The sequence below is a fragment of the Geotrypetes seraphini genome, chromosome 19 (assembly GCF_902459505.1).
Source record: "Geotrypetes seraphini chromosome 19, aGeoSer1.1, whole genome shotgun sequence".
NCBI lineage: Eukaryota > Metazoa > Chordata > Amphibia > Gymnophiona > Dermophiidae > Geotrypetes > Geotrypetes seraphini.
Genome location: NC_047102.1, coordinates 23,173,524 through 23,186,871, shown reverse-complemented (window position 1 = coordinate 23,186,871; position 13,348 = coordinate 23,173,524). Strand labels below are relative to the sequence as shown.

Below are 13,348 nucleotides of genomic sequence, written 5' to 3'. Positions count from 1 at the left end.
AAAGTCACGAGCAGAAGAAAACTAGAAGTTCTCAGCAAGGCTGCAGAATCAAACTGAACTTCAAAGGGAGTGGCCGCACAGGTGACATCGCAGAGAGGGTTGGTGTTATTTTTAAGTTCTGCAGCCAAGGCTGGAATGGATGCATTACCCGATAGTTCAGGCTCCAGAGGGATTGTACAAGAAAGGCCAAATGGCCCATCCAGTTTGCCCATCCACAGTAACTATTATCTCTTCCTTTCTCTAAGAGATCCGACGTGACTATCCTATGCTTTCTTGAAATCAGACACAGTCTCTGTCTCCACTACCTCTTCCGGGAGACTGTTCCACACATCTATCACCCTTTCTGTCAAAAAGTATTTCCTTAGATTACTCCTGAGCCTATCACCTCTTAACTTCATCCTATGCCCTCTCATTCCAGAGCTTCCTTTCAAATGAAAGAGACTCGACTCATGTGCATTTACACCACATAGGTATTGAAACATCTCTATCATATTTCCCCTCTCCCGTTTTTCCTCCAAAGTATACAGATTGAGATCTTTAAGTCTGTCCCCATACGCCTGATGACAAAGACCATGCACCATTTTAGTAGCCTTCCTCTGGACCAACTCCATCCTTTTTATATCTTTTTGAAGATGCGGCCTCCAGAATTGTTCACAATTTCTTTTTTTTTTTTTTTTTTGTAATTCTTTATTTATAACAAGCACAAATGCCAACTGGAAAAGCACAACAGAGCAAAACAGGCAACAACACTGCTCCGGAGAATATACAATATTCTAAATGAGGTCTCACCAAAGTCTTATATAGGGGCATCAATACCTCCTTTTTCCTATTGGCCATACCTCTCCCTATGCACGCTAGCATCCTTCTAGCTTTTGCCATCACCTTTTCAAGCAGTTTGGCCACCTTAAGATCATCACATGCAATCACATCCAAGTCCTGCTCTTCTGTCGTGCACATAAATTCTTCACCCCAGGAACAGGAACATATGGAATTGTTAATACAGCAAGGCAGTCTGGTGTCCTGGTGTAGAAAGCTTTATATGTAGGTATTTTAAATTGAGCTTTATATTCAATCAGTAACTAATGCAGTTTAAGAAGGGGAGAAATGTAATCTCTCTGCTTAGCCCTACACAAGATACAAATTGCTGCATATTGTAGTGTTTGGAGTCTTAGAGATACCAAAGTAGACAGCATTACAATAGTCAAGACAGGATCCGACAAAAGCATGGGATAAAGTGTGTAATGCGTTTTGATCTAAATAGCTGAACACCGATCTAATTGGTGAAGGGCCATAAAGCCTATTTTCGGAACTGATGAAATTTGAGAAAAACCTGTTTGGAATCCAAAATTGCTTCTAAATATCTGAAATTGTCAGCCAGAAAAAACATTAGTGTCATAGATGGAGAAGAAGCATGCAGTTGTTTTTTGTGGATTTATTAGTGTTCCTGCAGCCAATCCGCATTCATACCTTAACAAGATTTTAAAATGCTTCTAAAGTAGGTTGAGTATAAGTAGACCATTGCAAACTTAGACCTGGAGATTCTAAATTACATTCAACATTATTTGTAATAGTTGAAAAAAAAAATGATTGCAAAGTAGTAACCTTTACAAGAAAATATTGGGCTAGATTATCTGCAGTGGAAACAGTGTAAGAATCTAAGACTGGATGAAATTGAGCGAGCTTAGTTAAAACTGAAAAGTTTTTGGAGTCAATGGGATTTTCAATTAAATTGGTGTAGAAAGTTCTCCTTGCCTTTTTCAGTTGGGCAGTATAGAAGTACTGCTGGAGTTTGCAGGCATGACAATTTTCAGGTGTTTCATTCTTATGCCAGAGATGCTCAGCATGCCACACACGATATTTTGAAAGAAGAAGACCATAATAGCATCATGTTTATGTTTGGGAATTGAACCCTTTATGTAGTGAAGAGGGGCCACTTCATTGAATTTATTGAGAAGAAATGAGTCCCATAAATGAAGCTGTTTCTCCAAAGATAAAATAAGAAAATTGGTAAAAGGTCTGAAAAACTGTAGAGAGATCTACAGTGTGTACGGTCCAGGAGAGCATGGCAGATCAAAATATTTTTTTAGCAGCTTAGCAAATAGGAAGGGTTAGATGTGACCAAGTTTAATGTGTGACCTGTTTAATGGGTTGGCCATACTTGGACAGACCTTTAAGATCAGCTAAAAAGATAATAAAACAATTTGTTCATTTATGGGATGGCAGGTCGACATGAATGTTAAAGTCACTTAAGACAATAAGGTTGGAAAATATGATAGTGGCATTAGCTAAGGTCTGGTAGACCAAGTCCCATTCTGCAGCAGTTAGAGAAGGTGGGCGGTAGAAAAATAAAATATGTATAATAGGACAACAGGCCACTTCAAACAAAAGTACTTCCAAGTACGGGAAGGGTTACTGGTTGGAAGCAGCCAATCCAAAAAAATAATGGCCAGACCTCCTCCATGTTTGGATAACCTAGCTGAGAATAATGTAGTATAGGTGGGAGGTAAGCAGCGGAACATGTAGCATTCCTGACCCAGGAGGAACCAGGTTCCTACAAGACACAATAAATCCAAGTGATACTGACATATAAGATCAGATATCAAGCGGGATTTTTTATGTAGAGAATGGTAATTAAGTAAGACCACATACTAATGATGTGGCAGATGATAAAGGTAGATGATCAGGTTTACAGTATATCATATTACTAACCTCTCTAGTGCATGGTGATGAAATGCTTAGTGAAGGGAGGCGGCCATACAGCACTGGGATGGAATCACCTATAATCACTGAGTGATTGATTGAGCAACTTACAGGAAACAAAGGGGGGAAAAAAAAAAGAGAAACAAGATATAAACAATTAAAAATGTTCCAGGATCTAAGAAGTGCTATAAATAATGATAAGATCATATAATCTCAAGGAGCTCGCCTAAGGAGTACGAACTGCTCCTTACGAGTGCTCCTTGCATTGCCGTGGTGTGAATATTGCAAATAGTATAGTTTAAATAGTCACTTTTGGTCGCGTGGGTCATGTGACTGCCTTCGGGAAGCTGATGTTGATAAGCCAGTAGGTCTCAGTAGTCACTGTCAGGCTGGAACTGGAGGAAATAAAACAAAATACTGCAGTCAAAGCAAAGGTTAAGCAACACTCATGAAAGTCACAGGGTAAGTGGCATGAATTTTGCAACTATTATAGTTGAAAAAGTCACTTTCAGTTATGTTCAAATGACGCGCGGGCATCTGTTTAGGGTACCTGGGTAACATGAGAGCAGTGTGGGAGCAAGGCCTTCATAAATCACAGTCAGACAAGGATGCAAGGTGAAACAAAAGCCCCTTTATTAAACATTGCTGAACCTGGTTACTTCTCAAATACAGTCAATAAAGAATAATGTTTCTTCAAGCTCAGAGGCAAACTCTGCACAGCCCTTAAACCCTCAGCCTCTTACAGGGCTGGCTCCAGCCAGATCTTCTAAACGAAATTCTTGTACATCCAAAGTTAAAGCTTGGCCTACTTTAGCTGGCTTCTAGTGACTTACACATATACATGCAGGAGAGACCCAAACTCCAGGACACCTCCCAGAGCCTCTGCCTCAGACTCACTCCTGGAGACCTCTTCCTTCGGGGTCTCTCTGTTCTGTCTTCCCTGAAGGCTTTTACTTCCTGCTCCCTGTTAAGCCCCACCCCTCTAGTCAGACAGCCTAACATTCCTTTGCTTATGTTTACAGATACCAGATGACATTTTAAATAAACGTATTTGTCCACACAGTGGTTTGACCTATGTCCCTGCCCCACTTCTTTTTTGTTCCTAGGGATACCAGATGTCCAGATGTCCTCTTTTTTAGAGAACTGTCTGGGTACCTGGACAGATTTTCAAAATTCAGCAGTTTATTCGGGTTTTGGAAGGCCTGAGCTCGTGGATGCATCTGTAGGGCTTCTATGCGTGGATGTGACATAATGTGACATCATACGCATGCACGCGTATAATGTCATCACATTACCTCCATACATGTTTGGAGGTCCTCCAGATGTGGCCCAGACTCAGGGAAGACAAGACGAGGTCTGTGTGTGGGTGGGCTGGGGCAGAACACAGCGGGACCACATGTCCTCTTTTTTTAAAAAAATTATTTATTCATTTTTAAAACACATTCAATAAGTGGAAAACAGAATAAATTAATCATTTTACACTATAGACATCACTTAAATTTTTCAAGATTCATACATATTAATACTCTCCCCCCACCCAACCCAATCTTTTCCATTAGAGTAACTATAAAATTTTCCCATAATTTTAGTATTATATTATATTATACATATTTTAAACAGAAAATACATATATATATCCATTCACTTATTTTTCAAACCATAAAATTTATCATCCTTCCCCCCTGTTACCATCCGTAAAAATAGTCGATTAAAGACCTTATATACCTCCCACCCCTTCCCCCTCCCTGGATATGCATATTATCTAATAACAAACCATAACTATAGAGATTCTACAAAGGATGTCAATGGGCCCCAAATTAATTTAAAATTTTCATTATTCCCTAATTTAACAGTGTTCATTTTCTCATAATTATATATTAGACATAAACTTGCCCACCAGAATGTAAAGTTGAGACGATCCCAGTTTTTCCAGTTTCGTGTAATCAACAGTATAGCCGTACTTGTCATAATTAAAAGGAGACATCTTTTATGTTTATCTAGAGGATCTTTGATATGCAAAATGGTACACAAATTATTATTTCATAAGTTAAAGGAATCTCAGAATTTAAAATATTATTAATATGTCCCCAAATTGATTTAAAAAAAAAAACAAAATCTGAATTTTAGGGCAATAAAACAGTAGATGGTCTAATGTTCCTATGTCTAGGTGACAGTGCCAGCATCTATTAGATTTAGAATTATCTAACTTATTCAATCTAACTGGGGCCAAAAAGAACGATGTAACAAAAAGAACCAAGTTTGTTTCATAGATGCTGATGCTGAGTGTACACCTCATCCTCCAAGACCAAATACGTGGCCATCGAGATGCTCCAAATATCTCTAAGAGCGTTTGTGGGTTTCTTATTCATAAGTTTAGATATTAATTTATACCACTTGGCAGCTTGATGCCCTAGAATATCTGCCTGAAAACAGAGGAATTGCAGACTATAAAAATTTTTCAAATTACGCCACTCAGGGAACCCTTTCTGAATAGCCTGTTTCAGTTGCAACCATTTATAAAATTGAAATTTTAAGATACAAAAAGATTGTTGCAACCGTGAAAAATCAAGCAGTTTTCCATTTGAAGTAACATCCTCTAATGCTCTTATGCCTACTTGCATCCAATCTTTCCAGGCAATTTTTGACCCGCCTATTTGTATCTTGGATAAGTTAGCCATAGTGACTGACACAAAGACTGTTCTATAGGAATTTCAGTTAATTTATTTATACATATCAGGGTCTTCCAAGTAACCAAAATAATGTTATTATCCCTAGCATAACTAGGTAGTTTAATGTCTAATACATTAGACAAACGCATTGGGGACATAATTTTCCATTCAAAAATTAACCACTCTGGATAATGTTCCATTAGGTCAGGCAGGATCCAGTACATACCCTGACGCAGAATATAGGCCTGATGATACCTATAGAAATTTGGAAAATTTACCCCTCCCTCCTCAATTGATTTTTGTAAAGATACTAAAGCTATTCTAGCAGTTTTGCCCATCCAAATAAATTTGATAAGAATACTATTCAATTTTTTGTAAAAAGAACTTTGAAAATAAATTGGTAACGTTCCCATTTGATAACACACCACAGGTAAAATCATCATTTTCACTGTTTGAACTCTCCCCCATCAAGATAAGTGTAACGGATTCCATTGCTAACACATTTCTATAACCTTTAACAATAAATATTTTTCATTTATTTTCATTGTTTCTTCCAGTGACTTATAAATCCATATTCCTAAATATTTTATACCCTCTTCTTTCCAAAGAAAAGAGAAATGATCAAACAGTCCTTTTGAGAATGTATATCAAGCGGAAGGATTTCCCTAGTACTAAGTATTGTAGATTACTGCAACAGCCTCTACCTATCATGCCCAAACTACATGATAAAACAACTACAGACTGTTCAGAACACGGCCCTCAGACTCATCTACTCCCTCGGCAAATATGACCACATCACCAATGCATACCTAGACTCACACTGGCTACCAATAAAAGCAAGATCCCAGTTCAAATTCTACTGTCTACTATACAAAGTAACACACGGAACAGCACCCAGCTACCTAAACAACAGACCGTAACCTCTCACACAGATTAAGGAGAACTCAGAGCCTATTCATTTACCCCCCATCTCAATGGTACACGACGAAAGAAACTATACGACAGCCTTTTAGCGACACAGGCAGCAAAGATTGACACTACCATCTTCAATCTACTGATCAAATCAACAGACATTAAAGTATTCCGAAAAGAAATCAAAACTCATCTCTTCAAAAAACACTTCCCATCATCTTAACCTCACTATAGCACTAGAAAATACTCTCATGAACACCACCACCACCACCATAGCAATACCTCAACATTGTACAACTCACTTCAGTATCCCGACTGTATTCAAGTTCAAGTTTATTATTTGATGAATCGCCTATATAACATTCTAAGCGATGAACAAATTTAAAAACAGCTTATGAGGTAACAGACAATATTAGAACAGTTTTAAAACAACAATTTTAGACAACGGATGTTATTAAGACACAAATAAAAAGTCAAATTACTTATAAATTTTCTTAGGGCATGTGGTTTAGTGACAGACATAATTTAAAGGGGAAGAGGGAAAAAAGTTACAATTTTATCAATCAGAAAAACACAAAAGAGGTAAAAACACAAGGATGGGGGAGATAAAAAAAAAAATAATAATAATAATATTATTTCTATTCATCACAACAACCTATTATTATCTACTATTTGCTTTCAATTTCTCCTGGAAATGTCCAGACTAACATTTGTAACTTGATACATTCTTGATTCTATGTACTATAACGCTCCTGGAAATGTCCAGTCTTCTAACTTGTAATCCGCTTAGAACCGCAAGGCACAAGCGGAATAGAAATCACTTATGTAATGTAATGTAATTTATTCCAATTTATTTTATATCCTGAAAACTTTCAATCAAGTCCAATAAATGTGGAATAGTAGATTCAGGATTACTCAAATGAAGCAAAATATCATCCCGACCAGCATAATAAGGAATACCCCGAATCTCCTCTGCTTGTTGAATAGCCAATAATAAAGGTTCCAATACAATATCAAATAACAGAGGAGATAAGGAACATCCCTGCCTGACTCCCCTCTCCAGACGAAAACCATCTGAAAAAGAATCTTAAATAATAAAATGCTAGCCGCGTGATGGACAGCCAAGGAAAAAGAAAGAAAGAAAGCGGCTAAGCAGAGAGAGAGAGAAAGAAATAAAGACAAACAGACACACACACATATATTCTAGCACCTGGACAGCCGAGGAAAAAGAAAGAAAGACAGAAATACAGAAACAGGCTAAGAGGAGAGAGAGAGAAAGAAAGAAAGACAGACACATACATCTATTCTAGCACCCGTTAATGTAACGGGCTGAAAAACTAGTTATTTATATACAATCTGGCCAAAGGGGAGTTATACAAAGCTTTGATCATTTGTATAAATCCAGAACCCACTCCAAACCAATCCATTGCTTGGTACATAAAAGTCCATTCTACACGATCAAATGCCTTCTCCGAATCCAAAGATACAGAGAAGGCTGGATCCTCCATGGATTTTGTTAATGTCAACATATGAAGAGCCAATCTAGTGTTATGTGAGGAATGTCTATGAGCAACAAATCCGGTTTGGTGCATATCTAGCCAAGCGTATGGCCAATAACTTAGCCAACAGTTTTCCAGCGGGCTGCTGGGCACGATGGACCCCAGGCTGAACTGAGGCAGGTATGCAAAAGCGGAAGTATGGTGGTGTTGGGTAATTTCAACTACTCTGGAATAGACTGGAGCATTGGACACTCAAATTGCACGAGAGAAACAAAATTCCTGGAGGCGATGAGGGACTGTTTCATGGAACAGCTGGTCACGGAACCAACACGTGGAGATGCCACTCTTGACCTAATCCTCAACGGGCTAGGGGGACCCGCAAAGGAGGTGGTAGTACTAGCGTCACTAGGAAACAGCAATCACAACATGATCCAGTACAAGCTAAAAATAGGAACATCAAAGGTGAAAAGAACCACAACGACAGCACTCAATTTCAGAAAAGGAAATTACGAGGCCATGAGGAAAATGGTGGGAAAGAAGCTCAGCAACAGCTCAGGGAAGATGGAGACTGTAAAGGAAGCCTGGGCCCTACTCAAGAACACGATGCACGAAGCACAAAACCTGTACATCCCCAGGTTTAGGAAAGGGTGCAAAAAGAATCGAACAAAAAACCCGGTGTGGATAACAAATGCAGTGAAAAAGGCGATAAGGGACAAGAAAACATCTTTCAGAAAATGGAAAAAGGACACAACAAAGGACAACCAGAAGGAGCATAAAAGGCAACAAAAAGACTGTCACCGAGTGGTTAGAAAAGCAAAAAGAGAATATGAGGAAAGACTGGCGGGGGAAGCAAGAAACTTTAAACCATTCTTCAGGTATGTGAAGGGGAAACAACCAGCCAGGGAGGAAGTGGGACCATTGGACGATGGAGACATGAAGGGAGTGGTAAAGGAGGAAAAAGAGATAGCTGACAGGTTAAACAAGTTCTTCTCGTCAGTCTTCACAAGAGAGGACACATCCAATATCCCAGAACCCGAGGAGCTCATAAACGGAGACCATGATGAAAATCTGGTCCAACTAGAGGTAAGCCGAGAGGATGTCCTCCGACAGGTAGACAGACTGAAGAGCGACAAATCACCTGGTCCAGACGGCATCCAGCCAAGGGTACTAAAAGAACTGAGAAACGAAATAGCGGAAACACTTCGCCAAATATGTAACCTATCCTTAAAAACTGGGGAGATCCCAGAGGACTGGAAAATTGCAATCGTCACGCCCATCTTTAAGAAGGGATCAAGGGGTGACCCAGGAAACTACAGGCTGGTGAGCTTAACCTCGGTCCCGGGAAAGATGATGGAAGCACTGGTTAAGGACGCAATCTGCGAACACTTAGAAAACAATGGACAACTGAAGGCGAGCCAGCACGGCTTCTGCAAGGGAAGGTCGTGCCTCACGAACCTACTGTACTTCTTTGAGGGAATAAATAGCCAGATGGATAAAGGGGAATCCATAGACATCATTTACCCTGACTTCCAAAAAGCCTTTGACAAGGTACCTCACAAACGACTACTCAAGAAGCTGTGGAACCAAGGGGATGTCCACCGATGGATCAAACGCAGGCTGGCTGGCAGGCAGGAGGGTTGGAGTAAAGGGCCATTACTCAGACTGGCAATGGGTCACGAGCGGAGTTCCACAGGGATCGGTGCTGGGACCGCTCCTGTTCAATAAATTTATTAATGACCTGGAGACGGGGACAAAATGTGAGGTTATTAAATTTGCTGATGACACCAAACAGGGTTAGAACCTTGGAAGACTGCGAAGACCTACAAAGGGACCTAACGAGACTGGAAGAGTGGGCAAAAAAGTGGCAAATGAGTTTTAACATAGAGAAATGCAAGGTCATGCATGTAGGGAAAAAGAACCCAATGTTCAGCTACAAAATGGGGGGATCATTGCTAGGGGTGAGCAACCTTGAAAGAGACCTGGGGGTGATGGTGGACACAACATTGAAAGCATCGGCACAGTGTGCGATAGCCTCAAAGAAAGCGAACAGAATGTTGGGTATCATTAAAAAGGGTATCACAACCAGACGAAGGAAGTCATCATGCCGCTGTATCGTGCAATGGTGCGCCCACACCTAGAGTACTGTGTCCATTACTGGTCGCCATACCTCAAGAAGGACATGGCAGTACTGGAGGGGGTCCAGAGAAGAGTGACTAAACTGATAAAAGGTATGGAAAACTTTTCATACGCTGACAGGTTGAAAAAGCTGTGGCTGTTCTCCCTAGAGAAGAGGAGACTTAGAGGAGACATGATAGAAACCTTCAAAATCCTGAAGGGCATAGAGAAAGTAGACAGGGACAGATTCTTCAGACTGTGGGGAACCTAGGGGTCACTCGGAAAAATTGAAAGGGGACAGGTTTAGAACAAATGCTAGGAAGTTCTTTTTTATCTAGAGGGTGGTAGACACATGGAACATGCTTCCAGAGGTTGTGATTGGCCAGAGCACAGTACAGGGGTTCAAGGAAGGTTTAGATAGGTTCCTAAAGGATAAGGGGATTGAGGGGTACAAATAGAAGCAGAGGTAGGTTATAGAAATGGTCAGGAACCACTTCACAGGTCATAGACCTTATGGGCCGCCGCTGGAGAAGACCGCTGGGCGCGATGGACCTCTGGTCTGACCCAGTGGAGGCAACTTCTTATGTTCTTAGGTCTGACCCAGCGGAGGCATTGCTTATGTTCTTATGTAGTTTGAAACCAATAAAGGATCTTTATTTGGCTTCGGCAAAACTATAGTCAAAGATTCTGCCATAGTACCTGAAATGCAGTTTTTATTCAGTTGAGTTTGATATAATTTTAATAAATAAGGCATTAATGTATTTTGAAATGATTTATAAAACTCCACAGTGTATCCATCTCTTCCTGGAGCGGTTCCAACTCTAAGGGACTTCAATGCTGCTTGAATCTCCTTCAGCATGATAGGTGCATCAAGAGATCCTTTTATATGCTCGGGAATTTTAGGACCCTCGATTAAATTTAAAAACTCTAAACCATCAAGTTCTTTATTTGAATAAAGCTCAGAAGAATACAAAGTTTAATAATATTTCAAAAACTGTTTTAATATATTATCAACTAGCTGATGGCCCGGCGTTGTAATAACACTGTAAATGGATTCAAATAAAGATACTTTATAGTAATGTAATGTAATGTAATTTATTTCTTATATACCGCTACATCCGTTAGGTTCAAAGCGGTTACAGAAAATATACATTAAAAATTATGAGCAAGAAAGGCACTTTGAAATTCCCTCACTGTCCCGAGTGGTGAATGAAATTATTTTTTTACAGCTTTATAAAAAGTACAATATTCAAATTATAATGTGAAATATTTGACAAAATGAATACAATACAACTAACACAAAACTTGATTATAAACAACATTTTTAGTTTCACCTCCAGGAGCAAGAACATATAAATTCTTGGGTGAACCCACCCTTGAGCAAGCAACATAGAGTTGTCCATGGGAAAAACAGGGGGATCTTATATCCACTCCACAGTATGTAATAGTCTGTCCCTGTGATTTGTTGATTGTGATAGAGAATGCAAGTCTCACTGGAATTTGCAATCTCTTAAACTGAAAAGGAAGATGTGTTGGAATAAGTGGTATCCGCGGGATAAATACGGTTTCACCTTGTCCCTGTCCCGAACAAAAGTTTCAGTATTGATTTAAACAACTAAATATGTGGAAACTCAGGTTGAAAAGAAACTCCATGCAGTTTTTTCCCGTACTCATGTAATGTAATAACATTATGAACTGGGGTGCATGAAGGAAACAGTTACAAACACAGTTAGAACATACAAACTCTATATGTATGGTGCCCGTGGTAGAATAGTAACGATGTCCCTAGTGGTTATAGTATCATAAAAAGTGTTTTATAGTTGGAATTACTGTGAGAATGGCAGCTTTTTACATTTTTTCCATTGACATGAATGGGTGAAATCAGATTTTCTGTTTGTAGCTCCGCCCACATGTGCAGGTGGGCCGCGAGACCCCCAGAACATATCACCCCAGGTAGTGAGGGATCTGCATACCAAGTTTCGTTCAAATCGGGCAAGCCGTTTTTGCGTTGGCAGCTTTTTACATTTTTTCCATTGACATGAATGGGTGAAATCAGATTTTCTGTTTGTAGCTCCGCCCATGTGTGCAGGTGGGCCGCGAGACCCCCAGAACATATCACCCCAGGTAGTGAGGGATCTGCATACCAAGTTTCGTTCAAATCGGGCAAGCCGTTTTTGTGTTGGCAGCTTTTTACATTTTTTCCATTGACATAAGAACATAAGAACATAAGAAGTTGCCTCCGCTGAGGCAGACCAGAGGTCCATCTCGCCCAGCGGTCCGCTCCCGCGGCGGCCCATCAGGCCCATTGCCTGAGCAATGGTCCCAGACTATCCCTATAACCTACCGCTACTCTTATCTGTACCCTTCAATTCCTTTATCCTCTAGGAACCTATCCAAACCTTCTTTGAAGCCTTGTAACGTGCTCCGGCCTATCACAGCCTCCGGAAGCGCGTTCCATGTGTCCACCACCCTCTGGGTGAAAAAGAACCTTCTGGCATTTGTTTTAAACCTGTCTCCTTTTAATTTTTCCGAGTGCCCCCTTGTACTTGTGGTTCCCCGTAATCTGAAAAATCTGTCCCTGTCTACTTTTTCTATACCCTTCATGAATGGGTGAAATCTGATTTTCAGTTTGTAGCTCCGCCCACGTGTGCAGGTGGGCCGCGAGACCCCCAGAACATATCACCCCAGGTAGTGAGGGATCTGCATACCAAGTTTCGTTCAAATCGGGCATGCCGTTTTTGCGTTGGCAGCTTTTTACATTTTTTCCATTGACATGAATGGGTGAAATCAGATTTTCTGTTTGTAGCTCCGCCCACGTGTGCAGGTGGGCCGCGAGACCCCCAGAACATATCACCCCAGGTAGTGAGGGATCTGCATACCAAGTTTCGTTCAAATCGGGCAAGCCGTTTTTGCGTTGGCAGCTTTTTACATTTTTTCCATTGACATGAATGGGTGAAATCTGATTTTCAGTTTGTAGCTCCGCCCACGTGTGCAGGTGGGCCGCGAGACCCCCAGAACATATCACCCCAGGTAGTGAGGGATCTGCATACCAAGTTTCGTTCAAATCGGGCAAGCTGTTTTTGCGTTGGCAGCTTTTTACATTTTTTCCATTGACATGAATGGGTGAAATCTGATTTTCTGTTTGTAGCTCCGCCCACGTGTGCAGGTGGGCCGCGAGACCCCCAGAACATATCATCCCAGGTAGTGAGGGATCTGCATACCAAGTTTCGTTCAAATCGGTCAAGCCGTTTTTGCGTGATCGGGGCACATACGCACACACATACATACACACATACCTCCGATTATATATACAGTGGTGCCTCACACAACGAACTTAATCCGTTCCAGGAGCAAGTTTGTTATGTGAAACGTTCGTTGTGTGAAACGCGTTTTCCCATAAGAATACATTTAAAACAAAATAATTCGTTCTGCAGCCCTGTTTTCCCTTAAGAA

The 13,348-nt window shown here is 40.5% G+C and overlaps 1 protein-coding gene across 5 annotated transcripts in view; it reads right to left on the bottom strand.

The window, feature by feature from the left end:
• PTPN5 (protein tyrosine phosphatase non-receptor type 5) overlaps positions 1-13,348 on the bottom strand; it is a 268,730-nt gene that overhangs the window by 119,843 nt on the left and 135,539 nt on the right. Inside the window, exons 3-4 of one of the 5 annotated variants that reach the window (XM_033928829.1) lie at positions 3,011-3,095; positions 2,710-2,806 (exon numbers count right to left, since the gene is read on the bottom strand). The exons of 3 other annotated variants lie outside the window; for them this stretch is intronic. Coding sequence is in view for 1 of the 2 variants with exons in the window: in XM_033928827.1 (XP_033784718.1) it covers positions 3,011-3,029 (19 nt within the window). In the remaining variant the exon portion in view is untranslated. The remainder of the gene's footprint in view (positions 1-2,709; positions 2,807-3,010; positions 3,096-13,348) is intronic. One more of the 5 variants, XM_033928827.1, reaches the window with a different exon arrangement.